Source organism: Oryzias latipes, chromosome 1 (assembly GCF_002234675.1).
Source record: "Oryzias latipes chromosome 1, ASM223467v1".
Lineage (NCBI taxonomy): Eukaryota > Metazoa > Chordata > Actinopteri > Beloniformes > Adrianichthyidae > Oryzias > Oryzias latipes.
The window spans coordinates 3,516,165-3,544,137 of NC_019859.2; the positions used below are offsets into that span (position 1 = coordinate 3,516,165).

The window sequence follows — 27,973 nt, forward strand, 5'->3', positions numbered from 1 at the left end:
TTTTTCCATGATCATGAATATCTATAATTATATGTGAGCAGATCACTTTCACTCAGATGGATGTTAACATTTATCCTCTTAATTAGGAGTGTAACTATAATAATTGACTTAATTAATACAATCCTAAGATCCAATCAGATCGATCCATTTGAGGCAAGTAGTTAATCCAATCGACTAAAACTAATATCAACTATGAATCTGATCATCAACCACAAGTCGAATCGTTCAAACGAATCGTTACTCCCCAACTTTTAAGATTATTACCACAGTTGTTATTTCTGCTTAGCTGGGGCTCTTCGATTCTGTGTGTAGAGCTCATAGATTAGCTCAGGTCTTTGTAGGTCAAAATGATCATGTACTCGTTGCTAGTTGAAAAACGTCAGTCTGTCTTCCAGCTTGACACAGAAGCTCAGAGTGAGACGTTGCTCAGTTCACACGATCTTCGCAGAAAAACAAGCGCAGGCTGCAAAGGAAGAGAGAGAGAGAGAGCGACGGGAAGAGGGGGAGCTTCGCGTCTGCCAGGTGTCATCGTCTCTCCTTCATTTTGGTCGAACATCGATTGAAGATGGAGGAGAAAGAAGACGGAGGTGAAGGAGGAGGAGGAGGAGATTACCATCGCCCGGCTAAACGGCTCCGGACGGAGGAAGGCGCCGCTGTTCCCCGAGAGCTGGAAGACGGCGAGGAGGAGGATGAAGAGGAGGAGGAGGGGGAGGAGAGGGAGGAGGACTCCGCCGGTGAGGAGGCGGTGAGGAGCGCGCGCGTTGTGAGCCGCAGCCGGAGAAGCGGCGGAAAGGTGAGCCAACATGTCAGCTGTCCGCACAAAGATGGGGCGAAAAGACAGGAGCGAAGCATCACCCAGGATTTGTTTATTTATTTAGCGAAGGCTCCATCATTTATTCATGCCATCCCCGTACTGTAATGACTGCAGGATGGAGGATCATTAAGGAGGGGCGTCAGGAGAATTGGGAGCGTTACATCAGCTCTCCTCCCTCTGGGCTCCTCTCATGGGCATTCTACTTGTTGGAAGTGCCTCATGAGGAGGTTTCATGCCGAACTCATGTCCTCACAGCAAAGGGCAGCAATACACCCACAAACCACAGAGTTCCAATTTTGATCTTCAGCTCACAGCTCTGTGAGATGCAAACTCACAGCACAAGCTGAGCATTTATGAGATCAACCCACCCAAACTCCTCACATCCTGAGCCTCAAAACCATGCAGAAAAAAGTCACTTTTTTTTTGGTCTTCCAGTCAGTGACCTGTTTGGCATTAAACTCTGCAGGATTGTTGCCGATCTTGTTTGTGCAGCAGCAGAGTTCCTGTTGAAGATCCTTATCAGACCGAATGAGCAGAAACACATCAGGAAAGACGAGTTACAAATGCAACTGCCCGACACTGATTTGAAAACTGCTTAGATCAGCAAACAGAAGGAACCTCATATGTCACTTCTCTGTCTGGGAGGGGGAAAAAAACAAACACACACACACTTGGAAATAGATTCAGCGTTTCTGCTGTAAGCCAGACATTGTGTTTGTAGTTTAAAGCCGGTGGAGCTGACAGGAGATCCAAAGAAGTGTGAAGCATCACGTTTGTCTGCAGCTGAAACTAAGTGGGGGCTTTTTGACGGAGTCCCAGTTTTGCACACGTCTGTTGGAGGATCTTAAAGTCCCACTCTGATCATCTTGTGATCTTTTGTAAAAGCGTTTGGTCTTTTAGTTATGATCTTGTCATTTTTAGCAAAAAAAAAAAAAAACCCAGTGTCGTTTCATAGGACATAGTTTCTGCAGAGCAGGACTGTTGGCACGGAGCAAGCCCGCCCCCACTTCCCATCACCCATCTGTTTACTGGCTCTCCCACTGCCTTTCAGCCCCTCACACCCCTAACTTAACAATGTCGACTAAGATTCTGCTCTGAGGTTCTTACGGCTTCCAACAGTAGTATCTACGAGACTCTAAGGGAAATATACAAAATATAAAGTATTTTGTATATTCCTGTACAAAAATGAAGAATCACCCCATAAATAAAGTGTAGATTTGGATTTTCTTTGCCAGCCATCCTTTTTTGTTGTTGTTGCTTTCATTCTCTTAAGTTTTATCATTTTCTCTTTCCACTCTTTCCCGTAGTACAAGACAATCCTGTCATGGAAGTTGAAATGCATTTTACCCTCTCCAGAAAAATTGCTGGGTTGCATGTTGACACAAGAACACTTCATTCCTGTCGCCAAACAGAGCAAACGCCGTGTCAGAATGACCCCTTCTGCCCCCAAACCCCTGAATGACCACATACTATACAGCAGTGTTTTTCAACCTTTTTTGAGCCACGGCACACTTTAACCCTGAAAAAAATCCCGCGGCACACCATCATCCAAAAAAAAAAAAAAAAAAGCAGAAATTCATGGTCTGTATTGATCGACAGCGCCCCCCCCCCCCCCCCCCGCAATCTCACGTGAATTTTTGTGATAATTGTGGCAGAAAAAGCAGGAAGTTGCGGCTGTTTTTTTCTAAAAGATGAACCACCAGCTAAAGCTCGTCTTTAGCTGGTGTTTGTAATATTTGTTAGAACTGAGCGACTTTATCAGCAGAATTAAGAACAAGGAAGTGAAGACTTTAAGCACTTCTGATTGGTCAGACTGATGACATGTGATTAAGCCTTCAAGAATGATTGGTGGAGACAGTTAAAGGGGCGGGACTTTTCCTTACACAGTTACAGCTGCAGCTAAATAGCGGTACCGTCATTCTTATCAAAATGTCTTTAATAGAATTAAATAAACACAAAGAAAAAGTAATTTTAAGATCTTTTATATTCCTAACTACTCAGTGTTTTATCAGGGCCTGTTTGAATGAACAAAGAGCTGATTTCCTGGAGATGGAAAATGTTTTTAGATCAGTTAATGAGGGCAATTTCTCCACGGCGCACTTGACCATCTCCCGCGGCACACTGGTTGAAAAACACTGCTATACAGTGTCGTGGATTTTAATGCGTTGCTCATCACTCATTTGCTGAAGCAAAACTTAATAAATTTGGACAGTTTACGAAGACTATTTATGAACTAACTGTGTTCTGATGATGATTATTTATAATAATAATACATTTGCAAATATTTCTGTTTAAATGACAAACTGCGTAGTATTTATCTGTCATGAGGATCGCTGCACTTCTTGCAAAGACTTCTGGGAAATTTCCAGGAGACTGGATTTTGTAATTGTAGGCTGTGTCCGAATTCCCTAACTACTAAAAAACTTTATAGTGCGGTACTATCTAGTGCCCTGTATTTTGAAAGCAATTCGGACACCATGCTCACTACTATTTTTTAAACGGCAGATATGACGTCATCCATTTCACAAAGTTATAATCTAATAAATATGAGCGTTTTGCAACGATTATTTATGAGTCCACTGTCTTCTGAAGATAAAAATGTTGATTGTTTATTAAAATAATACATTTAAAAACTTTATTTTTAACAAAAACTCTTCTGACACAATGCATTGTGGTCTATATTCGCCCATCTAGTGAGCATCGATGCGCACTGGCTTTTTGCAGAGACTTCTGGGAAATATCAAGGGCACTTGTTTTTGAGACACCACCACAAAATGGCGAACGCACTATATAGTGAGTGGTGAAGGAATTCGCACACAACCGTAGAGTCGGCCCCCCCGAACACAATGGCGAACGCCCCGATATCGTGCACTAAAAAGTCAGTGGGGAGGGAATTTGGAGAAAGCCGCAATCTAATCTACACAAAAAAGATGAAGGTTTCCCGAGAAAAGGGAAGCTGAACCTAATAGAGAAAAAAGGAAATCAGTTTCTCACGAAATAGATTCAAAACATTTCCACATTCTGTTCTAGTCTCTCTGTGTGACTTTAAAATGTTCCTGATTTCTTATCATGTGTAAGATCTGCTAATTAAAAGCTAATATTGCACTAAAATGTGACACCCGGAGTAATCTGTCCCCATTTTAAGCTTGTATAATTAGACAAATTAGGCCGCATTGAAATACATTTATTCATGTTTTGGGGTCACAGTGAGTGGATTTGTCATCATATGAGAGAGTTTATTTAGTTGTTTTATTCACAGTGAGCAAAAAGGTTGTTTTTAAAGTTAAGAAGAAGCAAAGACACCAATATATATCTAAAAAAGGGTATTTAAAAAAATATACAAATATTGAAAATAGATCAAAATAATAATAATAGTTTTTATTGAAATTTTTATAATGGAATTTAAATGCCAAATTCAAAGTGAAATATTCTGACCAACCAAGTAAATATTATGGCCTCTAATTAGGTTAAAACAGAAAGTGTTTTTATTTTTGAGCACTTCAGCAGTTGTCGGTGTTGCTGGCCCGACGCCTCGGCTCGGTGACAATATGGCATCTCAGTGAGGTTGAAGCGACGGCAGGAAGTGCTGGGACGCCGTCGGAGGAAAGGCCATCTGTCTGCATTAATAAAATCCATCGTTTTCTGGCTTTAGTACTTAGGTTAGCTCAGAGTAATTACTGCAATCTGATCGGACAGGAAGCTTCAAAGACAAATGTGTTCAGCACTGAGTGTGGGCCACGTTAACAAACAGATCCGGTAAATGGCGGTGCTATTGTCTGTTGCTCCTGAATGGATTACAGTTCCTTTTACCCTTTATCAAATTATTGGTCTCATTCGTTCTCGATCTTCTTCATCTTTGTTCCTCTATGGCTACTTTTTGACAAGACAGAAGATTTTCAGGAACCTTAATTATTGACTTTTTTCTTTTTTTAGGGGGGCTCTTTGCATTTAAGTAAAATTTATTGCTCTGCAATGCAAAAATGAAATATGAGTTAATTTTGCAGCTTATTTTCCTACTTTGAAGTGAGACGACTAGATCTCTGAAGCTCCGCCTTTCTCCCCTTGTGGTTGCCGCCCGTTTCATGACGTCATCCTAGAGCCGGCCTCGGCAGCGATTCTCCCATAAAAAACAAACAACTGAACTTTTCCAAAGATGGATCTGTATATAAAATGAAAGCGTTTAGCCGATCACCACTAGCTCTACGGAGAAAGTGTGTGTGTGTGTGTTAGCCTGGGGGTGGAGCTGGCAGCGCTGACTCTTCCTGGAAGGGGCGGTTCCTCACTTTGTGACATCATAATTTGAGAATCCGGTTGTTTTTGTGGGTTGGGAGGGGCTGGTGTTCAGCGCACAGGTTTGTAAAAGGATTGTTTAGAACGGATCAGAATACCATTTTGGGGTAGTTTTTTGTGAGGAATTAACTTTTCAATACTCCTAAAAACTCAAAAAGTTGATTTTTGGATGATATAGGCCCCTTAAACACCACAGATGCAGCATGACGTAGCATGCTAGTGCTCATTGACTGAAAATGAGAGGTGAAGCTAGAACCATAGAAAGTTTACTTTTGATCCGACCAATTTAAGTCAATTCAGCCACCATTGTTTCGCAATATAGACGCCGCCATGTTGGAGCTAGATGTTGTCAGGAAAGCAGTGATTGGTCTGGGTTGGTCTGAGTCAACATTTCCATGGCAACCACTCTTGCCAATCAGGACTGAGCTTGTTGGAAGGCCACACCCCTGTCACTTGAAACAGGGCGACACAAAACCTGTCACACATTTTGAACGTTGGATGGGAGACCACCTACTTTTATGGAGGCATCTGATTGGCCAGTTTATAAATGGAATAACTTGCAGTACAGAAAAAAAAATACCATGAAAGGATTATCAAGAACATGTTAAAAAAAAGTTAGTAAAGCCTGAAATATTATGCTGACCAATAGAATGACTGATTAATAGCTGTTTATTTCTCTATAGAAGTCAATGGGATTTTTGCTTCTTGGAACCAGCGAGTACTTCCTGTTTGGAACGCCAGGGGGGAGGAGTCAGTCAGTCCAGTTCTCTCTCTATATAAACAGTTAATTCTATCACGTCACCCTTAACTTTTTTCCCGTTAGCTGCAGTTTTTTTGCTTTGAGAAAGACACATGTTGAACAAAAATAAAATTATAAAATTAAGTAAATCTAGAAACTAATGTGATTTGATCAGTTTTTTTTCTACATATTGAACTGATTTAAATGAAGACTAATGTGCTCAATTGATCTTAATCAATGAATCAATGTTGACAACATTTTTCTTGAATGAAACATGCTAAATCTGTGCAGACCTCTGTGTAAATTTAACAGTAGAATGGATTACTTGAGCACTTTCCGTGTTTTCATCTGTTCCACCACTGAGGTTCTCATAGAGGAAATTCAATACATTAAAATAACTATTTTCCCCTCAGATGAAATTTTTTTCCTTTAAGTCATCAGTTGTGCAGCACTGATCCAGAATCTGGAAACGTCGAAGCAAATTTAAACTCACATTTTTTTTATTTTTTTTTGTTAGAGACTAAATAGACACGACCAATTTAGAGGTGAAACTGACCTCAATGCAACATCCTGTTGTTAACTGCCACATCTGCTGCCTCACATCTTTTTAAGCCCTCGTCACACTTGCCCTCAGGAGGGGATATGGGCGGTAAGAAAAAATGGGCAAATCTGCACAAAATGTCAACGTTGCGGATTGCTTGATGATCCCGTAGAGAGAATTGCACTGCTTTTTCTGCAACCTGGATGCGACAGGTCACAGCGACTTGTGGTTTGTGAAACCAGTATAGTTCCTGTTACGCCACAGTGGGGGAAGGCTTTAGTCAAAGTCTTGAAACGTACCTGTTCAGAAAAGCACCTGATGACACACTAAAACAATTTGTGACAAAATAAGCCACACATCCATAACCACGAGTTTTAAAAATTCAGTGCACCACTAAACCATATTTTCCTGTCTCTGCAGAACAATTAGATTTTCTTTGATGTCATCTGGAGTTCAGCTAAGACAAGCTCTAAAGCTGCAGATGTTACAATGATGCAGACCAACTTCAAGCGTCTTTAACCCTTGTGCTATCCTAGGCACTTTAACATTGGGAGTCGGGTCATCTAGACCCACTAGACAGTGCGCTGAACCTTTTTTCTTCAATGATTTGTGATCTTCACTGGTGTCCATGGATTACATGAAATCTTCCCACCTTTATCCACCTTTGTCATGGTAGGGAGAACACGTCAATGTAAGGGTGGGGTCATCTAAGATAGCACAAGGGTTACAGATGTTTTTTTATCTTGTTCATGTGGCATTTTTTTCTGATGACGACATCCATGAAGAAAATCGAGGTTAAAATTGCCTTTCTGAGTATTTCTTTATTCAAATCGTGATCAATGAGGAGAAGACGGAAAAAAAAAACGCTGTTGGAAAAAGATTGTAGTTGTGACGTAGAAGCTTCACCTGCTACAAGCTCCCTGCTCCGCTCCATTCTGATGCATCCACTTGCAGACAAATAGATCCTCGTCTTAGCTGGCATTTGGCTCAAAACTGAACTCCTGCCTCTCTGTAGAAACTGTAGAAAGTGACACAGGTTTTTTGATTCAGTCTAAAAACAGCAATATCATAATTGAAAGACCACTGGGAACGCCTTTAAGGTAGATTAACAGACGATTGGTGTGGGAAGTATTTGAACACACTTTGAAAACACTTCATAATATCTGTTTTTCTAAACTAACGCAGGAAGAAATTGGGCTTGCAACTTAGTTTTTTAAAGAAAACAAGTTAAAAAAAACAGCACACGTTAGTAACCTTCAGAGCTTTTCCTGAATTCGTGTGCTAGAAAGATTCATGTCTGTCACATCACTGCAAAAAGAAATGACCAAATCTTAAAAAAAAAAAAAAAAGAACTCCTAATAATAATCACTCAAAGAGCCATGATCAGGGCAGACATCAGAGCAGAGATCTAAACTTTGATCCAGTTATGAGGTTTTTCTAACTTGGTGCAGACTTTTTGTGAACCCCACACGTCATCCTTCTTCCAATGTGAAAATGCAAAAATGTTAAGCTTTTCAAGCACAAACCCCCACACAGATGACGTCTGCACCTCCAGCATCCGGCCTGTGGATGATGGCTGCATAAATGATGCATCATTCTGTCTCATTAGTCCATTTAAAAACTCATCCTGCTCAGCTGCTGATGTGGTAAATGTTAGCGGGGAAGCATGTGACCCAGAGAGGAGCTGAGTAAGATGAACATAGCAGAAAGAGGAGGATGGAGCTGGAATGATGTAGATGCAGACAGGAAGGGCGGTGCGTTAGCAAACTCCCAGCCTGGGGGGTTCGTGCATGCAAAAAACTAAAAAAATCAAAATAAAAATAAAAAAGCCAAAAAAGCACAGGTTTGGTTTCAATGACGACAGAGCGTGCACTGCATCTCCCCCACCATCGTGCACACGGCGCGGAAAGTTTCCAAACCCAAAAGTGGTGCTGAAATAACCATGGCAACAGCATTCCATCGCACTCGCCAACACAATCCGAGGCTCACACGTACACGGGTAACACCTTTACCCCTTGCCAACGTCTATGGTTGCCATGGAGACTCACCCTGGCACAGGCAAAGCAGAGAGGGATTTTTGTGACTGGGAGTAAAAAATAAAATCTGAAAACACTTGTTTCTAACAGCCAAACTGGAGCAGAACTATTTTTCTTTCCTTTAAGGATGCTTAGAAATACTTATGCACACAGAAATTCCGGCTGAAACAAACCAAATCTACATAAACCATCTTATGTGAGGGTAAATTAAAGGACATTAAGTCCTTTCATAATTTTCTTTTTTTTTTTACTTTAGAACAGGCATTTGGAACCTAACGAGTCTTGTAACTGAGAAAAATAATGGCAAAAGGTTTAACCAGCTCTCTGCATGGTTTATCATTAGAATCAGCTTAATGCACACATTCACAACAGTTCGACAGTGTCAAGTTGCTGTTCAGAGGCAAAATACTCTTATTAGTACTCATTTAATAATAAATGAGGACTCCTACTGCTGCAGTAGGAAGATCTTACTGGATACATGATGTATTTTATTTTGAAAGGAACTTGTATGTGCTACTGTCAAAAGAAAACAAAATTCAATTAATTCAATTGTTGGAAATATTGAAAAAGCTACATTTTATGAATGAATGGCTTAGTGATTGCAAAAAGCATAAATCAAGTTTGTTTTCTAAATCATGTAAATAAGGAAATGGACCCAATTGACTTTTTAGCATTTAAACTGGCAGAGTAAGGAGGATCTGAAATATGTCAAACTCTGCATCCCATCTTTATTCGTTGTTTGTAATATTTTAATTTTTCAGAATGTTTAAAGTATTTGACGCTGGTTTGGTGTTTAATTATTGTAAGTTGGGAGAAGATGATCACTTTATGGGTTTCTTCACTTGTCTTTACATCTCCACAGTTTTGATTTAACCGTCCATTACAAAGTTTGCCTTTCTGTCTTTTTACTCCTTTTATTGGGCATTTTCAGCCCACTTTGATGCCATTTCTCTCATTCCTCAGCCTGTATCTGCTTTAGTCAGTATCCTCAACTCTTTTCTGTAGTCCAAATGATAAAGCTTGAAATTATTTGAAACCTTGACGTTGCTTTTGTGGCTCCAAATCTTCTAAATTTAGGTTAACAGCACATTTGGATCTTACTTGCTGCAGCTCCTGTTAGTATCTCCAGTGCATCAATTGAAACCTTAACAGATGCTTACACACCCATGTTTTGGGAAATAAAAATAATACTATTAAACCTTTTTCTTCATCTCAAATACATTTTAGAGTTGAGAAGGCATTTAAATGTTTTTGATCAAGTCTATTTTTGGTGAAAAAAAATGGGTTATATTTGAAATATATAAACTTTGGTCATGGTTTTCAATTATGGCAAACTGAGAGGGTGAACACACCAAGCTTGTATTTTGTATTGTATTTTTACGAAATATTATCATTCTTGAAAATCGTAGAAGTGGTTTTCATCAAACCCTCATGAAGTATTTTTTAAGCCCTGTTTTTACGATCGTGCCAAAGCAAATCCGACAACTGTCCCACGCTAGCTGCAAACTAACCTGCAACTGCTGCAAAGGATGCAGAGCATACTTCCTGCAAAGGTTGATGTAAAGCGGTTGAACCAGCACGCTCAAGTAACTGTTACACAAATAAAAACCCAGAAAGGTATGGTGATGATCAACGGAGATGGCTTTTGCTCAACCCCAGGTTTTCTTAACCGTCATTATTAGAAAAGTTTCCAATTGTAAACGTAGTGAGTTTTTTTTTATTCTTTTCAAACTGATTCTCTGAGTTCTTCTAACCAAAAGACAAACGCTGCTTTCTGTCTGCCTCTGCATTTTAGACATTATAAAAACGTCATTGCTTGTTTCATCATCATTAAAGTTAAACGTTTTAAACATCCTCTCCAAGGAGGGTTGTGGATCTTTCCCTCTCACACGATTCAATAGGCATCTCTATACATTAAAAATGTAAATAATTTTGTGGCAATACGATGAATTCAATCTAGTTATTAATGATTTAATTGGCATTTAAAACTGTAAATGAAGATGTCTTTTAACAGAGAAGCGTTTTTGGACTGTTTTATTTGAGCAACAAAAACAAAAAGACTAACATAGCAGCTTTAAACATTAAATACTTAACATTTTGGGTCTTTTAGGCTGATTTGCAGTCAAACAAAAGTGTTTCATTTTAATTTCTTCAGGTGTTGTTTGCAGTGCTTTTGTAAAAAAAAAGAATTTTCATCCCTCACCCTCAGCCAATTGGAATTGAGCTGACTTGGTAGAAACCAGCTTGTGATTGGACGTCTTTTTGTTTGGATCACATGTGTAGAAAAAGACAAAAACAGTAGAGAGAAGAGGAAGAAAAAATGACAGTTTGCCAGAAACCACATTTTTACTTCCCGATTTGATTCTGTACCTTCTTACCAACACGATCTTGTCCATATCTGTGGTTTTCAATCAATACGGTGTCCTTTACATCCCTAAAATATAACCTAACTAATATAAACTATGACACAAAAAAAATAATTGAATGTTTTGTAGTTGACTTGTTTCCTACAGTTGGGAAGTTTATGTCAACACCATGACATTATAGCATTGACTTATGTGGTAGATGAAATTATCATATTTCTCAGACTATAAGCCGCTCAGGGGTATAAATTGCAGACACCAAAACATGCATGATAAAGAAGAAAACAAAATCACATATGACTCACACTTTTGGGAGGAACATATTTGAGAAAATACGGGACAAGGAACCCACATTTCATCTTGAAAGGCAAATCCTGTTAACCCTTTGACACCAGAGCTTTAGCTCCAGTGTTCGATGTTGTTTGACTTACCGGTACATTCAACCCTTTACGCTATTAATGTAAATTAATAGCGTAAAGGGTTAATGCGCCACTTTTCTCAACTCAAGAATCTGCTAGAATTACATTGATGTTTGAAAAGTTGAAAGGTTCGGGTATGTCAAGAAATGTATGTTATTTCGGTGACACCGGCGAAATCTCAAACATCAAAGGGTTGAAGGAATAGATAATAATACACTTGTGTAACACATTGATGCTTATTTTGTTTCATAAAATCTAAGAGGAATCTATTGTATTATATATAAACTATTATTCAGATAACCATAGCATGAAAAACATGCTAATAAATCTACTGAACTTCTTACATCACTAAATCTGGTGAATTCTTCATGGTTTGTCAAATCAAATCAAATCAAACTTTATTTATAAAATAGCGCTTCTCATGCACTTTGTGCAGCTCGAAGCGCTTTAACACTAAAAACAGTAAACACACAACATTACAATAAAAACCCCAACCCACCCTTCACCCTTCCCACTCCCCTCCATTAAACCACATGACCCATGGCTCCCACGTACAATGAATTATGACTATGTAACTGTAAAATAAATAAATAAATAAATAAATAAATAAATAAACAAACAAACAAACAAGTGTGGCTTGTTGTGTCGCTTTTGAGGCAGACGATTCTTCCTCTGTGTTGCCGCCAGTGGCAAATACTGAGCCACACACTTATAGTGCCTTCTAGTGGTTGTTAGTGGGAAAATAATAATCACATGAGGTCGTTTTTAAAACAAATCATGTATAAGTGGCACCTCCAGCTAAACTATGAAAAGAAATGTCGGAAAAATACGGGAATGCTTTTTTTTTGTTGTTTTTGAGGTGAATAGATAAGTAAAGATGTAAATGTGCATAATGTATTGATTGTCTTGCTGTCTGAGAACTACGATTTTAATGATGGATCTGCATTTTCACGCTTTTGTGAATCACCAGGTCCAAAGACCAATTGAAAAAAAAAGGTTGCTTTTTATCAGAATAATAGCTCCCTTTCACCCACAATAGCTTCGAGAACTTATATATCTGTGACATAAAGACTTTTCACTAAAAGGAGAGAGCGCAAAGAGAGAAACAAATACCTTGATGTAAAAAAAAAGTGAATATATAAAAAGTGCGTTAAAGAAAAACAGAACACCACTTTTTGTGAATTTAGTCTAAATATAAATGGATTCTCACAAAAGGAGCAGATCATATCATTTGTCTCTGTGTCAGATTCCCCTCATGGAGCTCTTCTGCCGTGTTTGTGCTTTGGTGAGAGGTGACGCAGGCTTTACTCCTTTGCAGGACGGGGCAGAGGACAGTCACCACATCCCGCCGTCTCCGGTCGTCCACGTCCGAGGACTGTGTGATGCCGTGGTGGAGGCCGACCTGGTGGAGGCGCTTGAAAAGTTTGGCACCATCTGGTACATATTACTACATGATCAATTTTCCATTTTTTAGAATTGACACAAAGTCCACTTATCGTGAAATGTACGGTGGCCCTGAGGTGCCAATGACATCAACAAATCATTCAATGCATATCAATGATCCCACTGAGACTGTAAAAAAGCAAAATAAAAAGGAACACGTTTCCTTCTTAATGTTTTTGTTACGTTTTAAAATTTTAATGTTGTTTTTATTTTTGTGTTGCCTCTTTAATTGCCTTTGTGGTCTTTAATATGCTTTTTGCGTTGAGTGATGTGTTGGTGTGATTTGCGATTCAGGGCAGCTGTTGTGACATCACTTTTTAAACGTTGTTCAGTGACAGCTGATGAAAAAATGTTAAATCTTATCGAACAGGAAAAGTGAAGCATTTCCTTGGTGTGAAAGAGAAGGGGGTCGGACTTATTTGTTTTTTTGTTTGGTTTGGTTTTTGGGGTTGTTTTTTTCAAAGTTGGAGTTGTAGATCTTAGTATTTGATAAACTGCAGCAGTCAGGTGTCAGATTGTGCAGCGCCTGTCTTGTTTTTGTCCACTGTAATCACATCATTCTGAAACTCGCCCCGCAGCAGCTTCCTGTTTCACGTGAAGCTTTCATGCTTGTCATTTCCTTTGGGTCTCCTGTAACGTCCCATGCAGACTGTGGTCAAACTTCCACAGATGCTCTCTGACTCATAAGCTTCTTTAAAACAGTCTTGCAGAGCTGAAAAGCTTTTCTGCTAATAATATCTCATTTTATTTTGCAGCAAAGTTTACGTTAAGCCTGTGTGTCTGTGAAATAATAGCATCAAATACTGTCAAAAAGTTGCTGCAACACGCGTGTAAATGTTGCCTGACCATGAGTCACGGAGAGAACAGGAAAGAGAATCTATTTGGGTAAGAGCATGTAGAAACAGAAAAAAACCCAGACACAGATAGGTATTCAAAGCTCTCAACAGATAAAAATCTAGTTATTACCCTTCTTTACAAATGCTGCAAGATATTTATGTCTTTCGAGACTTAAAAACAGCCACTATGCACAGTTTTGCAGACAACTGATAAAACCCCTTAACATAAACTCTAATCTTTGTGTTTTTGCAAATTCTAAATTAATTACACAATACTTCAAATGGAAAATGAATGGCTTCTTCGGCTTTTAAGCCTGGGTTTAATTGTCAGCCTTCAGATACTGATCATTTGTGAATGCACACCTTTTCAAAAATGAACAACAGAAAGCAGAATAAAAATATACAACAGTGACACATCGGCCCACATTTACTTCCTGACCAGTTTTGTCCATTCTCAACATGTGTGTGATCAGTACTAAAGATGACTTGGTGGCGGTTTGGACGACAACATGACATCCTTCTTGGTTGAGGTCACTGCTCTTTTCATCAAGTTTTTATCAGGACCAACCGGAAACTTTGGTTCAGCAGCGGCGCCGTCTCCCCCTGCGCTGAATTCCGCTCAGGTTATGTTTGTTTGTGAACGTTTTCTTGAGGTTACAAAGATTTACATTTTGAATGGAGTAGTAGTGCGGCTTGTTTTTTTGCTCTCAGGAAGTTTGAAGTGAAAATACAGGTGTGGACATTTCACGAGACTTTCTTCCTCTTTCAGGTTGTACTTTTCTGCACGCAGTGAGTCACTTTGTGAAATTTCAAACGGTGCTCACGAAGAACTGGAGGAATTTGTTGGAACTTCTTTTTTTGGTCGATGCAGGGAAATAGCAGAAGTACACGACAGCTGAAGCGCTCTGACATCTGCTCACGTTAGAGGCCGGCATGTGCACCAAACTGAGTCACGCTGCTTCTTCAGTCCGTCAGACCAGGAGTAAATTAACTTTATAGGAGTTTAGTCTTACCCATGTTTATGTTTTAACCTGTTTGCACCAACATCAGACTTCTTTTAAAATAGAGTTTTTATGTTTTTATAAAAAGAAAAATCACAATTTAAAAGTCAAATTCAATTATGTATTTTGTCTTGAACTAATCAGAGTAAAGATCTACCAACCCCAGGGCATCTATTATATGTATTGTACTGTAAATCTCTGCTAGACATCTTGGACAAGTCTGTTTAGTTACTTTATTAGAGTAACACGGGCTGCTGGAGCCTATCCCAGCTACTTTTGGTTACTAGTCTTGCTCACAGGCTCACCTAGAGACAATTTAGAGACACCAGTCAACCTGTGAAGCATGTTTTTGGACGGAGGAAACTGGAGAAAAGCCACACATGCACAAAAAGAACATGCAAACTCCACATGGAAGGAACCGAGCTGAGGTTTGTTCCGGGGCCTTCTCGCTGCAAATGCGAGAGAGTACCAACCACTACACCGCCGTGCAGCTCACAGCCTTAAAACAAATTGTATTTCTGATTTTGTTCACAGACAAAATAGTAATCACAAAACTCTACATTTCAAGAAGTAGCAAACATTTCTGCTGAAATCTGCCAGGGCTCAAAAGGTCTCAGAAACTACAACCCAACACAGATGATCAGAACAGTCGTTCAGAAGAATCAAATCGGCCCTTCTTAAAATTTCAACAATCTAAAAAATAAATAAAAAACAACTTCAGACATTTTTAAGAACCACTCTGTATTTTTCTGATGGTAGAGGACATTTATAAACGAAAAAATATGCTTAAAATTGCATTTCTGAGTATTTCTTTTTGTTAGTCATAGTGAATGTCCAAACTGCTGCGACTCTATAGAAACTATGTCCCAGAAAATGACAGTTTTTTTATTTTATTTTTTATTTTGACTAAAAATTGTATCATCATACTTTAAAAAACCTGCTAGGAAAGGTTTACAATAGATCAAAGAGAATCTGTCTTTAAACACACAGTTTCCCTCAAATAGCAACAGAAACTGGGTGCAGTAACCTCTGCTAAATTAATAATGGTTTATTTCAAGCAATTAAAACGAAAGGAAAACAAACCAAAAACAGATATGGTTGTTTCTTGTATACTTTGGACAGTGAGTTTCACCGATGCACTGATACAAGTTTAAAAGACGGCTTCTTAATAATCACCCAAAACCACAGTCAATGTGCCTTATTTAAATTATCCTTCGTGTTATGAAACTATAGTTAACCCTAACCTTCTGCAGGAAAAGTGGCAGTTTGTTTACAACGGGCAAGACAGGGACACGATGTGGGAAAGTCGTCTGGTAGAGATCTGCAATAAACCTCTGTGATCCGATGTATGATGGATATCTGTGGATATTTGTGCCGGGTTTTCTTCTGTTGATTCTCATACCAGTTTTTAAATATTTTTCCAATAAAAATATTTTTCATTTGTATTTCAGATAGCAACATATCTTAAAAAAAATAAATAAATATTGTCTAAAAGGTTTAAATATAACCTGCTCTATACTGAAAGTGAACAACACAGCTCCACCTGTCTGAGTAAAGCCCCGCCCCCCTCTCACCTCCTGTCTGCAGTTACGTGATGATGATGCCGTTTAAGCGGCAGGCCTTGGTGGAGTTCGACAGCGTGGAGAGCGCAGAGCGCTGCGTGACCTGCGGAGGCCGAGAGCCGGTCTACATCGCAGACCAGCAGGCCTTCTTCAACTTCTCCACCAGTCAGAGAATCACCAGACCCACCAATGCAGACGACCCCACCAGCAAAAACAAAGTCCTGCTGCTGTCCATCCAGAACCCGCTGTACCCCATCACAACTGTGAGTGCCCACCTCCAACTCTGCTCTATAAAAATTCATTTGAATTTCTACTAAATGTGTTTGATTTAAAAAGTATTTACTTAAATAACAAATAAATTCTCCTTCTGGAGTTGTTTTTACATGGTTTTTATTTTTTCACAAATCAAATCCCAGCTTACATAGATTTTAAACAAACTGCAGCTCCTATGCCTTTGTTATTCCAATTACATTACTTTGAAGCTTCATTTTGATCAAATCCTAGAAAGAAGTCATAGAGAAAGAATCTCTTTTCAGTCCCAGATTAATTTATAAAATCATTTTTGAGACTTTGATACAACGTTAATTAGAAATCCTATAACAGGGAATAAAAATGTAGAAACAATAAGTTCCATTTAAGCATTCAGAAAGGCGTAAAATAAGCTCAAAAAGATAACTGTTCCTTCTAACTGAATGCTAAAGTCCAATAATAGATATTTTTTGCTTGTTCTCAGCAAACGGTTTGTATTTTTGGAGGTTTTTTTAACCTGATTGTACAGATTAGTGACAAAAAAAAAATTCAAAACAAAATGTGAACTTGGTACCTGAAAGAGGAAGAGAGTCTCGTGTTATGAATATTGCCCATCTTTATAAATTCTCCTAAAATCTGCAACTAGCAGGTATTTTAAGAACACAAATCTACATTGTTGTTTTCCAAAATGATGACAATGAATACCAGTTTATTTAATTTTAAATAATATCCTTAAGTAGAACCATAAAATAGAGTGAAATTAAAGGGGATTTGTGAGTCTTGAATCAAATTTTTTATATAATCAAGATGATGCAGCAAAAGGATTTTAACTCATTTTAATACAAATGTCTATATTTATAGAGCCTAGCTTTTAATGAGACAAAAAATCTCGACTGAGCTGATTTGGAGAAAAGCTTCGAAAGGTGTAAAGCAAAGATGGTGATTTTGGTGTTTACATTTGAAAATATGTATTCCGTTATTATTTTTGTATTAAATTAATTGTTTACAATTATGAACAATATGTTGCAAACTTCAGGATGATAACAATAATAATAAATATAACAACATAATACAAAATGTGTTTAACATGGCAGTGGCTTAGCTTATTGAAGCCTGCCCCTAAAAACAATGTATGCATTCATTCAGTGTGACGAATGATCTGTTTTCTCAAATTAAGATGAATTTTTTTACCAAAAAACAATTGTTGATAAGATTATTTTTATTTCATGACAGAAAATCTGACATTTCATCTCGAAAAAAGAGTATTTTAACTTTCTCTAGATTCCGTTTTTGCGGTGTGCCCTAAAACAATGACTATATTTCATGTTTGTGAGACAGATTTGTTAGCACAGTGGAATTTCTTTTAACGATGTGACCTCTGTGTTTCTTACAGGATGTGTTGTACACCGTCTGCAACCCTGTTGGTAACGTTCTGCGCATCGTCATCTTCAAGCGCAACGGCATCCAGGCCATGGTGGAATATCCTGACAGTTTGTCTGCATTCACATGCCGTGACATTCTGTTGATTCTACAAATGTAATGCAACAGGATGACGATGATGAGGAGGAGGAGGAAGAGTCAGGCTGGCTGTCAATGTCAGATCAAATTTAGACCCAGCAGAGCTGACTCGCTCCTCTGTGGTTTTGTGTACTTCTTGTGTCTTTCCTCTGCTTGTTGTGTTGTGTGAGTCATCCTTAACCCGCTTGTTAACATTTGAGTCGGTGGAGGACGCTCAGAAGGCCAAGCTCGCCCTGAACGGCGCCGATATTTACTCGGGTTGCTGCACGCTGAAGATCGAATATGCTCGGGTAAGCACAAACACACACACACACACACATATCTATATATAGACATTCTCTAACAAGCACACACTCAGGTGCACGCACACACAAGCATCCTCATTCTCATGCCCACGCACACACACCCACCCAGAGGTGCTGTGCTCTGTCGCCCCCTGCAGCCCAACAGACTGAACGTCGTCCGCAATGACAACACCAGCTGGGATTACACCAAACCCTTCCTCCTGCACCGAGGTAGGACAGCCCTCTCACGCTCTGCTCACACACACTAACATGCACACAGACAAACACACACACACAGGTATGCTTGCACCCTTGACTGGATAAGATTACTGGACATGGTTTACAACCACATGAAGTCCATCCAGTCGCCATTTAATGGCGGTTACTGACCCCGCCATGATGGAGCCAGACGTCGTCAGTAAGGAGTGATCGGTCATAGTCGGTATGAGTAAGCGTTGCTATGGCAACCACTTTTGGCCATCAGGAGTGAGTTTCTTCGGGACGGCCACACCTGTAATTTGTCTAACATTGTGAAAATTGGACATGAGACTACATTACTTTTATGAGGCATCTGATTGGTCAATGACTTGAATAACTTGCACTACAGAACAAAAAAGATATGGAAAAAGGGAGATTATCAAGAAAGTTAAAAAAAATGTAGCAAAGCAAAACAAGGATTTGCTGTTTCTCTGTTTAGGTCTATGGGATTTTGGCTTCTCTGAACCACTGGGTTCTTCCTATTTGGAACGCTGGGAGGGAGGGGTCACTCAGTCCAGTTCTTGTATAAAGTCAATCCCGCAAAGCAGCAGCAGACATTCAAACATTTATTGTAGCGCCAATGAGCTGTTTAATGTAGTGGGTTTTTTATTTTTATTTTAGTACTCTCCTCTAAGAGCAACAAGGCTCTTGATAAATTCCCAGCTGGGTCTTCTCTGTGTGGAGTTTGCATGTTCTCTCCGTGCTATCGTGGGTTTTCTGGAAACTCCGGCTTCCTCCCACAGTCCAAAAGCATGTCTCATAGGTTAATTAGTATCTTCCAAAGAAAAGTCCAAGTAAACGTGTGTAAAAATATGTTTGGGCTTTCGTGTTTAAAAGTCTCGGAGTTGCATACTTTTAAGACCTTTGTCAGGCTCTACGGACAAAAAGCGCGGCCATTGAACATGTGTTGAAAGTTAAACTTGGTTGATCTTTGACCAATCAGGGACTTGGATTTGGTAGTGATGTAAAGATAGAAAATATGGATAGAAAGTGGCACAACCTGGCTTAATTCATGGAAGCCCGGTTGTGCCCGGCTGAAATTATACGTCACCAAGTCTTTCGGGTATCGGAATAGAGCTGTGAAAGACAAAACCTGAAGCAAGATTTGCACCACTACGACATATTACACTAAGCCTCTTCTAGCTGTCGATGGTGGACATTCGCTAGTATCAGGTAGTGATGTAAACACTGTGGGCTAAATGTGAATGCGCGTTTGTGAACATACCCAGCATGAACTTAGCGTAAGTGTGAGGCCCCACAACAGACTGGTGACCTGTTTAGGGTATACCCCGCCTTCACCCGACAGTAGCTTGGTTGGCTCCAGCAGCCCTGTGACCCCAAAAGGGACTCAGATGGATGGATGGGTGGATGGATGGGTGGGTGGGTGGATGGATGGGTGGGTGGGTGGATGGATGGGTGGATGGATGGATGGGTGGGTGGATGGATGGGTGGATGGATGGAGGGATGGATGGATGGGTGGATGGATGGATGGGGCTTTCAGCTGCTAAAAGAACCATCCAAGTATTGGAAACATATATTGTGAACTGTCTAAATACCACATGAAACAAATAATACGATTAAAGACTAAATAATCCCCCAAACCCTTCAGACAGGCATCACTCCTTCAGCCACTTTAACACATCCACAGCTAACAGAAGACAAAGCGTTGACTTCGGGGTGCTAATTTACTCGCATCTATTAGACTATGTCACAACAGAAACGATCTGCAGAGATTCTCACCTCCCTCTGGCAGAGCTGCCAGTTTGTCTGCTTTGGCTGTAGATCAAATATCCCATCAAATTCCATTCTTCCAAGAGTGTTTATTTTTTATATATATTTTATTCCAGAGGAGAGTTGGACATAATTTGCTGCCTAATATAAAAAATGTGTAGCTGTTTAACTAAGTGGTTTACAAAGTCAAACGTGTGGCCACAGCTTGTGTGTGGCTGCTTACTTTGCTAAAACTCGTTCTGGTTCATGAGTTTTACAAATGTTCGGAGAGCATCGACCCAGAGTGATGACTTTGTTTTCATTGCTCCTGTTCCTGAAATGTCCTTTGTGAGGGAACTCCCTCGGGTCAATGAGATATTTTTGGATGATTGTCATGTTGTGAGGTAAACTAGGTTCAGTAAGTGCTGGTCAGGGCCCGTTTAGGAGTCTCAGAAACAAGACCTCTAATGTGTTCCGTGTCCATCTAAAATAGCTGCTGACACACAGTCCTGGTTGTGATGGCGCCACAGGCTGTACCCTTCCTGTCAGCTCTTATCTGCCTTCAATTTCTGCACTAATGTGTGTTACAGAGCGGGGCAAGGGAAGGCAGCGTCAAGCAATCCTAGGAGAGCATCCGTCAAATGGCTATGGTACTACTTGTCTGTCTGATTTTTTTATCTGTCTGCTTGTCTGCCCTATCATTCCTTCTTCTCTTTCTCTCTCAAATCGACCTTTTTTTTAATTGGAATGTGTGTTTGTGTGTCTGCAGGCCCACACTGCCCCCTGCTGACTCTGCCTACTAACAGCAGGTATAGAAGGAGCAGCGAACAGGTACAGGACATGATCTCCTACCCACCACTCCTCCCGAAGACCTTCCCCTCAACGTCCTCATCCTCACTTTTGGGCTCCAGCTCGGTCGCCATGGTGAGCGGCCTCCACCCCTCCAAGATGAACTGCAGCCGCATCTTCAACCTCTTCTGTCTCTATGGCAACGTTGAGAAGGTGTGTGTGGAGACATATTTATTTATTTCTGCAACCCAAGTATAACAGAGCAAACTTAGTCTGTGTTCGGCTTTATAAAACAAAACAACTGACTGTTCGGGAAACAGTTTGGGCTTTAAACATACTTTTAAACAAAGCTATAAATAAAAATCCGAAATTATCAAAGAGTCTGGGGTCGGACGGCCTTATCCTGGTCCTTAAACAGGATATTATCCCCTTCCTGCTGGTTACCTGGATCCGATGTTTTTCAGTCCGTCTGCCTTTGGAAACCTCCTAATCCAATTTACCAGCAACATGTAGGGCAGAGATGGCCAGAAAATTTGATGAGTGGGAAAAAATTCTACTGTAAGTGAGGTCGTGCAAGATGTGCAAAGGTGAAAACATAAAACCAGAAACAACAAAGCTTTGTTTTGTTGTTATATTTCTTTATACAAAAGGTGTTTAGCTGGTGGCTCACGTATCATCTCCTTGTTTCAGGGATTCTTGAGATGGCCACATCTTGTTTCTTTCAATCATTTCCCACAACAGTTCTGCTCTCAGAGATTTCAGAGGACGTTTGAGGATCATTGCAGCATTTATAACTGAAGGTGTTTGTGTTGACAGGTAAAGTTCATGAAGAGTGTCCCTGGTACAGCTTTGGTGGAGATGGGTGACGAGTACGCCGTGGACCGAGCAGTGACTCATCTCAATGGAATTAAAGTGTTTGGCAAGAAGCTCAACGTCTGGTAAGAACATCTAACCACAGGGCTGCGTGTCACATGGGTCAGAAAAGTCCCAAATGTCATATCATCAGATCAAAATCACATGATGCCGGTCGGGATGTCGGTGTCTTTGGGAGAAGTTTGGGTTTCTGAAGTCCTCAAGCTAAAAAGAAAAAAACATTGACACCGTTCACAGAAAAACTAGCAAATAAACAGAATGAAGAGTTTCTCCGTCACGCCGTTTTGCTGATGTCAAAGATCAAATCATTGCATGTTTGCAGTTTGAATGTCTTCTTAACAAATGTGCAAAGCAGACTAAACCTGTGGAGGCAAATAGTGTGGAGTTCAGCAGAAATTTCTGATGAGACCTGAAATTTCCATTGTGTCGGTTTAACTGTTGTACATATTTGTCTAAAATTGTTTAATCTTTATTTCAATAAGGAAATATCTTAGGAGTGGGAATAAAGGTTTACTTGTGATACAAAAATGTTCATGACAGCTTTTTGGTGGTTAGGCTGTGGGGTCGAGGGCGTCTCTATTCCGGATCAGCTTGGACCATCGATGGATAAACCTCAGAGCCCAGACTCTGACGATGGTAGAGGCCACTCCAGGTGGAGAATGGGGGCGGAGGAGGGCCGCAAAACCGTCTGGAATGTAGAGATAAACAGCAGTAACATTTAAATATGATTGTGATTGGCTGAGAAAAAAAGGCAGGGTTTTTTAGTGAAGGCTTCATGGATGAGAACAGAAGAACCCTATAGAAGTTCCGCCGAAACTTCCCTGATTCTGAAGATGCAGCTTCAGATTCTCTGACTTCCAGGTTAACAGTGATACAGAGAATTTAAATCAAAACAAACTTCGGTTTCTTTGATCTGATGGTGTTTTTCACATGTTATTGTAGCATTTTTCTGATGATGGAGGACATATATAACAAAAATTAAGCTTACAATTGCATATCTGAGTAATTATTTTTTTCCCATCTTTTATAAAGTATTACTTTATTCAAAATTATGTTTGAATGCTCCATTCTTTCAGTAATGGGGAGGGGAAGGGGGGCGATGTTGCTCCCTTCACAACTCAATAAAGCAATTCTAATGAACTCCTGTCGCTCTGCAGAAACTATGTCCTAGAACACAACACAGTTTTTGCTTGTTTTTTTGGTGAAAAGGGGCATAATCATTGTTAAAAGCTCACTGGGAAAGCTTTGACAAAGATCAAATTGATCATTCTTTAACTGCTCATTATTTAGTCTTTTATTCAGTCTCCATATTCTGTTTATTGGGATTTAACTTTCCCCAGCATTCAGGTCAAACATCACATTTTTGGGTTTTGTTTTGGTTTGATGTATGACTTGTTTATTACAAAACGACAAGAAAAAATCAGAAAAATCCCGTTTTTACATTTGCTTACAAGCACGTAACAGTGGTAACATAGTTAGTAATGTAATAAAACAAGTAACAATAAATTCTTCTTAAATTTAGTATGTGTTTTTGACATTATCAACGAATACATACTGGTATGCAGTTGGAACACAACCATTCACCTTCCTCATCATTTAGTTCAGTTTTATAACATACAGTTTGATTTTTGACCATAAACTGTAGCATCCCTACTGCCTCCACTTGTTTATTTATATCTGGTCCCATTTGTTGATTGCCAAACAGCCTTTTTTTTTATTTTGAAGGGCTCTTTCTGTATCTGCTTCCTGTTTTTGCTGGTAATTTTATCTGATTATTGCTGGAAATTTAGGCCGTTTTATGGCAGATGTTATGAAAAAAATATAAGTTGCTTGTTATCAAAAGGAAAATTCCATATAAAAAAAACACCTATAAACTAAACTTTACTTGTGGTTCGTTAACCTAGTGTTGGCCGGTGGTGCTCCAACATAAATGACCGCCCATTTTTGATGTTTTTGTCATTCTTATCATTCCATTCTGTCCTCCTCAGCGTGTCCAAACAGCAGGCTGTGATTCCCAGCCAAGTGTTTGAGCTGGCCGACTGCAGCAGCAGCTATCAGGACTTCAGTCTGACCAGAAACAATCGCTTCAGCAGCGCGCACAGCAGCAGGAACATCATCCAACCGCCTGCCGCCGTGCTGCACTTCTACAACGGCCCGCCCACTCTCACCCAGCACCAGCTGCTCAAAGTAAGCTCACACTCGCAGGACATTATGTGTTTGGTCGTTTTTGTTTTCGGAAACCAGTTTAGCCTGTCAAAAATGTACAAGTGAATAGAAAAAAAGGCACAGTCTTATCCATTAAATCTCTGCAGCTCTGCTCTGAACACAGCGTCCCGTCCTTCATCAAGTTCAAGGTCTTTGATGCCAAACGTGAGTTCACCATCCTTCTTTGCAACACTTTCTGCCATCTTTCCTGTTTTTTTCTTTGACTCTTTTGCTCTATCTGTGCAGCGAGCTCAAAGACTCTGTCTGGTCTGCTGGAGTTTGACAGTAAAACTGAAGCCATTGAAGCTTTGACTGTCCTCAATCACCATCAGATCAGGATACCCGGTGAGTAGGAACTGTAGCCGATGGGAAGGACGATACTCCACTGCATTGTTCATTTGAAAGATAGGGGATATTTTTGTTTTTTTTTAAAGATTTGTAAGGAATTTTTGTCTTTTCATAAATTAGGGAACTTTATTACCTGACGGTTCAACCTTTTCTTTGACCTGCAGGCATATCCAACCCCTTCACCCTGAAACTCTGTTTCTCCACATCATCCCATCTGTGATCTGGAAACAAAGATGGCAGCCTCAAATATGAAGCCTTGCAGGATGCACTTGAAAAACCAAGTTTGTTGACATAAAAAAAAAAAGGTGAGAAGGACAGACGACGTTTTCCCTACGATCATTTTGAATGGATGTGCATGTTTCATGATGAGTGGGTCAGAGGAAGATGTTTATTTTAAAATAATTGCCGTAAACTTTAGACATATATTTATTTAGCTTTTATTTTAGATTAAAAAAAACATCTTGTTTACAGGGAATAACTTGATTACAACACAAGAAAACAGAAGGTTTAAGTTTTCTTATAAGAATAGGGAATTTTAGGTATTTCCACTGAGTAAATGCAATTTTTCTTTTTTATTCAAGACAAAAACAATCAGAATAATTATATGTTATTATATGCAAAACACCTTACAAAACAGATTCCTTGCAGTTTTGTGAATATAAAGAAGTAAATATGGGTTAGAAACTGTGCATACTTCATTACATCCACACCCTCTGTTAAGATATTAGACCATTTATCTGCTAAAAAGTTCAACTTTTCAGATAAATTTTCCACCCGTCAGAAGTTTGATCTAAATATTTAAACTGGCAGCTGCTGTTCTCTGCTCACGTGCTTAATGAGTAAGCAGGCACTTATGTGCAAATACTAAACGCGTGTTAACACAGTTCAAACTGGCTAAAGGCAACTTTTTAAACTCAAACTGGCTGAAACACGTGCATGAGCTCATTATGCAGTTTTGTGTTCTTAAAAAAATCCTTAGACTTTATAGTTTGTTTTAGGGAATTAAAATAAACAAAATAAAATATCAAGCTGGCTCAATGCTCCAGGGGATAAGCACATATTTTAATGTTAAACCAGGGAGAAATGTTTTATGCAGCATGACAGAATCTCTAGAAAATCCTTATGTATAAGGAATCAAATGGGCTCAAAAGCTGAAAAAATTTTGCTTTTAAAGAGCCGTACAAATCAAACTCTTTCTCTTTGCTGCAAAACAGAAATTCATCAAACAGTAAAAAGCCGGTAAAGCAGAAAACTAAATTTTTAGTATAATTTGACAATAGTTCTAAAGTGAATTTAAACATTTATATTTCTAAATCTGAGAAAAGTTAAGAAAAACAAAAGCAGGTGGTGACAGTCAGGGATGTCTCTGCACGGATCAACCTGACTTCTTATTTTGATTTGAGATTAAACGTTTTAGGTTTTACTTTGCTTAATTTAAAAAGGACCGATTAAATCTTTATTAATTTAGTATTATACTCTATTTATATGCTAAAACAATAAACTTTGTTTATATTTGAATGAGAATTATAGACATTGTTTTGTTTACAGAACGTAATTCAGTTACAGTACCTCACAAAAAATTCAAATTTACGTTTTTTTTTAATTCTCCATTTTTTGTTGATTGGATGCAGCAGTTAAAAACACACTGGTGATTTCCTCATTTGGATTGAATTCAAACAAATAATTTATTCATACTCTGTGTGATTACACAACCAGATGAGTTGAACTGCGGCCTTCGGTGGTTTTGCCGTCAGATACGAACCCTGTAGGTACAGAAAAAAGGTCTTCACTTCACCTTTGTTTACTTTTAAAGGCGCAAAAAACTGACAACTGAAGGGCATAATTATCTGACAAGTGTAGACGAATAGGCAGAGCTTTTGATAAGTTATTATGCGCTTTACAACTCCTCTATCAAACTAAATGTTAGGACATAGTTTAATGTAAATAGTATAACAGAGTTAACAGTAAATGCTTCCTCTAGCAGCCATTTTCACCTTTGACTTGTTTTTGTATTTTCTTTTTAAAAGTAAATCTAGATGTTGATCATTTGGGGTTTTGTGAGTTTGTGGGTTATTTTTTGAGTGTTAGTGCAGTGGTTAACACTGCTGCATCACAGTAAAAGAGTTCCCGGTTTGAATCCCAGTCGGGTTCTTTCTGTCTGAAGTTTACACGTATTCTTTGCCTGTACGGTACTAAAGCTTTTATTTTTATTTTTATTTTGAGTATTTAAAAATAAAAGTGTAAATTTAGCTATTTTATTGTTTATAGGCAAACTCAAGTGGCTCAGTAATTATGATATTGTGTCTTTATTGAATGAGGTTTTGAATTTATAGTGAAAGAAGGAAAGAAAAGACATTGTTGAAATTCTGCTTAAGTTGTTTTGTTTAAAAAATGTGTTTGTTTTCATTATAAATGCTTATTTGAAACAGAAGGAGAAGACTCCATACCTTTTTTTTTTCTTTAGTTGATAATGATATAGAAGCTAAATCATTGTTATGTGTACTAAAACCCTGGACTGCTTATCAAATATTGATTTCAGGGTTGTTGTTTTTTTCTGTGATTGAACTGTGACTTAAATCCCCAAACTTCTGTTCTTTTTTTTAGGTGTGTGGTATTATCAGTCAAACAAGAGATATTCTGTAGATTATTTTAGTTATTCCTTTGGGTATTTTATAATTTACTGACTTTTTTTTCTCCTGAAAATAAAGAAATACTTTGTCATCAACATCTGTTATTTTGTCTTACAGTTTGCAATAAGTCTTTCTGACAGTCATGTGGTAGTTCTGTTTATGTAAATCCTATTACAAATACATTTTTATGTGACAGTGGACTAGAAATTCTTTCTCTAAAAAAAAATAATAATAATGCTGTTATTATGTCAATGTGACCCATCGGGCCCTTCTCTTCTATCTGGTGCAGTTTTAGTCAGAAAGCAAAAAAAAAGATCATGCTAGCAAGACAGAAAATATACCTGCATTCAGGAGGATCAACTCCAAGTCATTCATGGTGAAAACCAAGTTAAACATTGTGTTAGTTATCAAGCAGGGTGAAGGAGGAGTAATGATATGGGCTTGTGAGCACAAGGCCATGTAAATAAAAGCTACTGCTAAACTAAAAGGGGATCATGTATTAAGATAAAACAGGTAAAAAGAAAATCAATGTACAAATATGTAACAAAAGAACGTTACAATGCAAAGTCCACAGCTCAACCTGCATCATATTTTGACAAATGTCAGAGGAGTTTCTGCAAAATAAAGAGAATTAATCTTCATCCATTGTAGAGAAACAAAAGCTTTCAGAAAATGATTGTTTCACTTATGAGACACTTTTAATCAGTATCAAATACACTGCTTCTGCATTTTAGACCAATGTTTGTAAAAAAAAATATGACAGCTTGTAAGGACCAGATGATATTTTTTGGGGGGAAACCTTTTATGTGCAAAATAAATAAAATATCCTTCTTTATGACTTAACATTGTGTTAACTGACAATTCATTTCACTGCACTTTAAAATGTTAGGGTCGAAAAAAGGAACCATGAGAACTGGACTGAGCGACCCCTCCCCCCTGGCGTTCCAAACAGGAAGTACCCGCTGGCTCCAAGAAATAAACAGCTGTTACTCAGTCATTCTATTTGTAAGAATAACCATTCTTGCTCTGATTCTTATATAAACTGGCCAGTTGCCTCGTTAATGG

At 38.9% G+C, this 27,973-nt stretch overlaps 1 protein-coding gene across 1 annotated transcript; it reads left to right on the top strand.

Moving 5' to 3' along the window:
• hnrnpll (heterogeneous nuclear ribonucleoprotein L like) lies at positions 1–27,747 on the top strand. The gene is made up of 13 exons (XM_011479782.3): positions 1–793; positions 12,521–12,639; positions 16,070–16,307; positions 17,687–17,772; positions 18,005–18,101; positions 18,254–18,326; positions 20,654–20,713; positions 20,833–21,065; positions 21,669–21,790; positions 23,714–23,912; positions 24,038–24,095; positions 24,177–24,275; positions 24,443–27,747. The coding sequence occupies exons 1-13, from the start codon at positions 566–568 to the stop codon at positions 24,496–24,498; spliced, it is 1,668 nt and encodes a 555-aa protein (XP_011478084.1). The 5' UTR covers positions 1–565; the 3' UTR covers positions 24,499–27,747.
• The last annotated feature ends 226 nt before the right edge of the window (positions 27,748–27,973 follow it).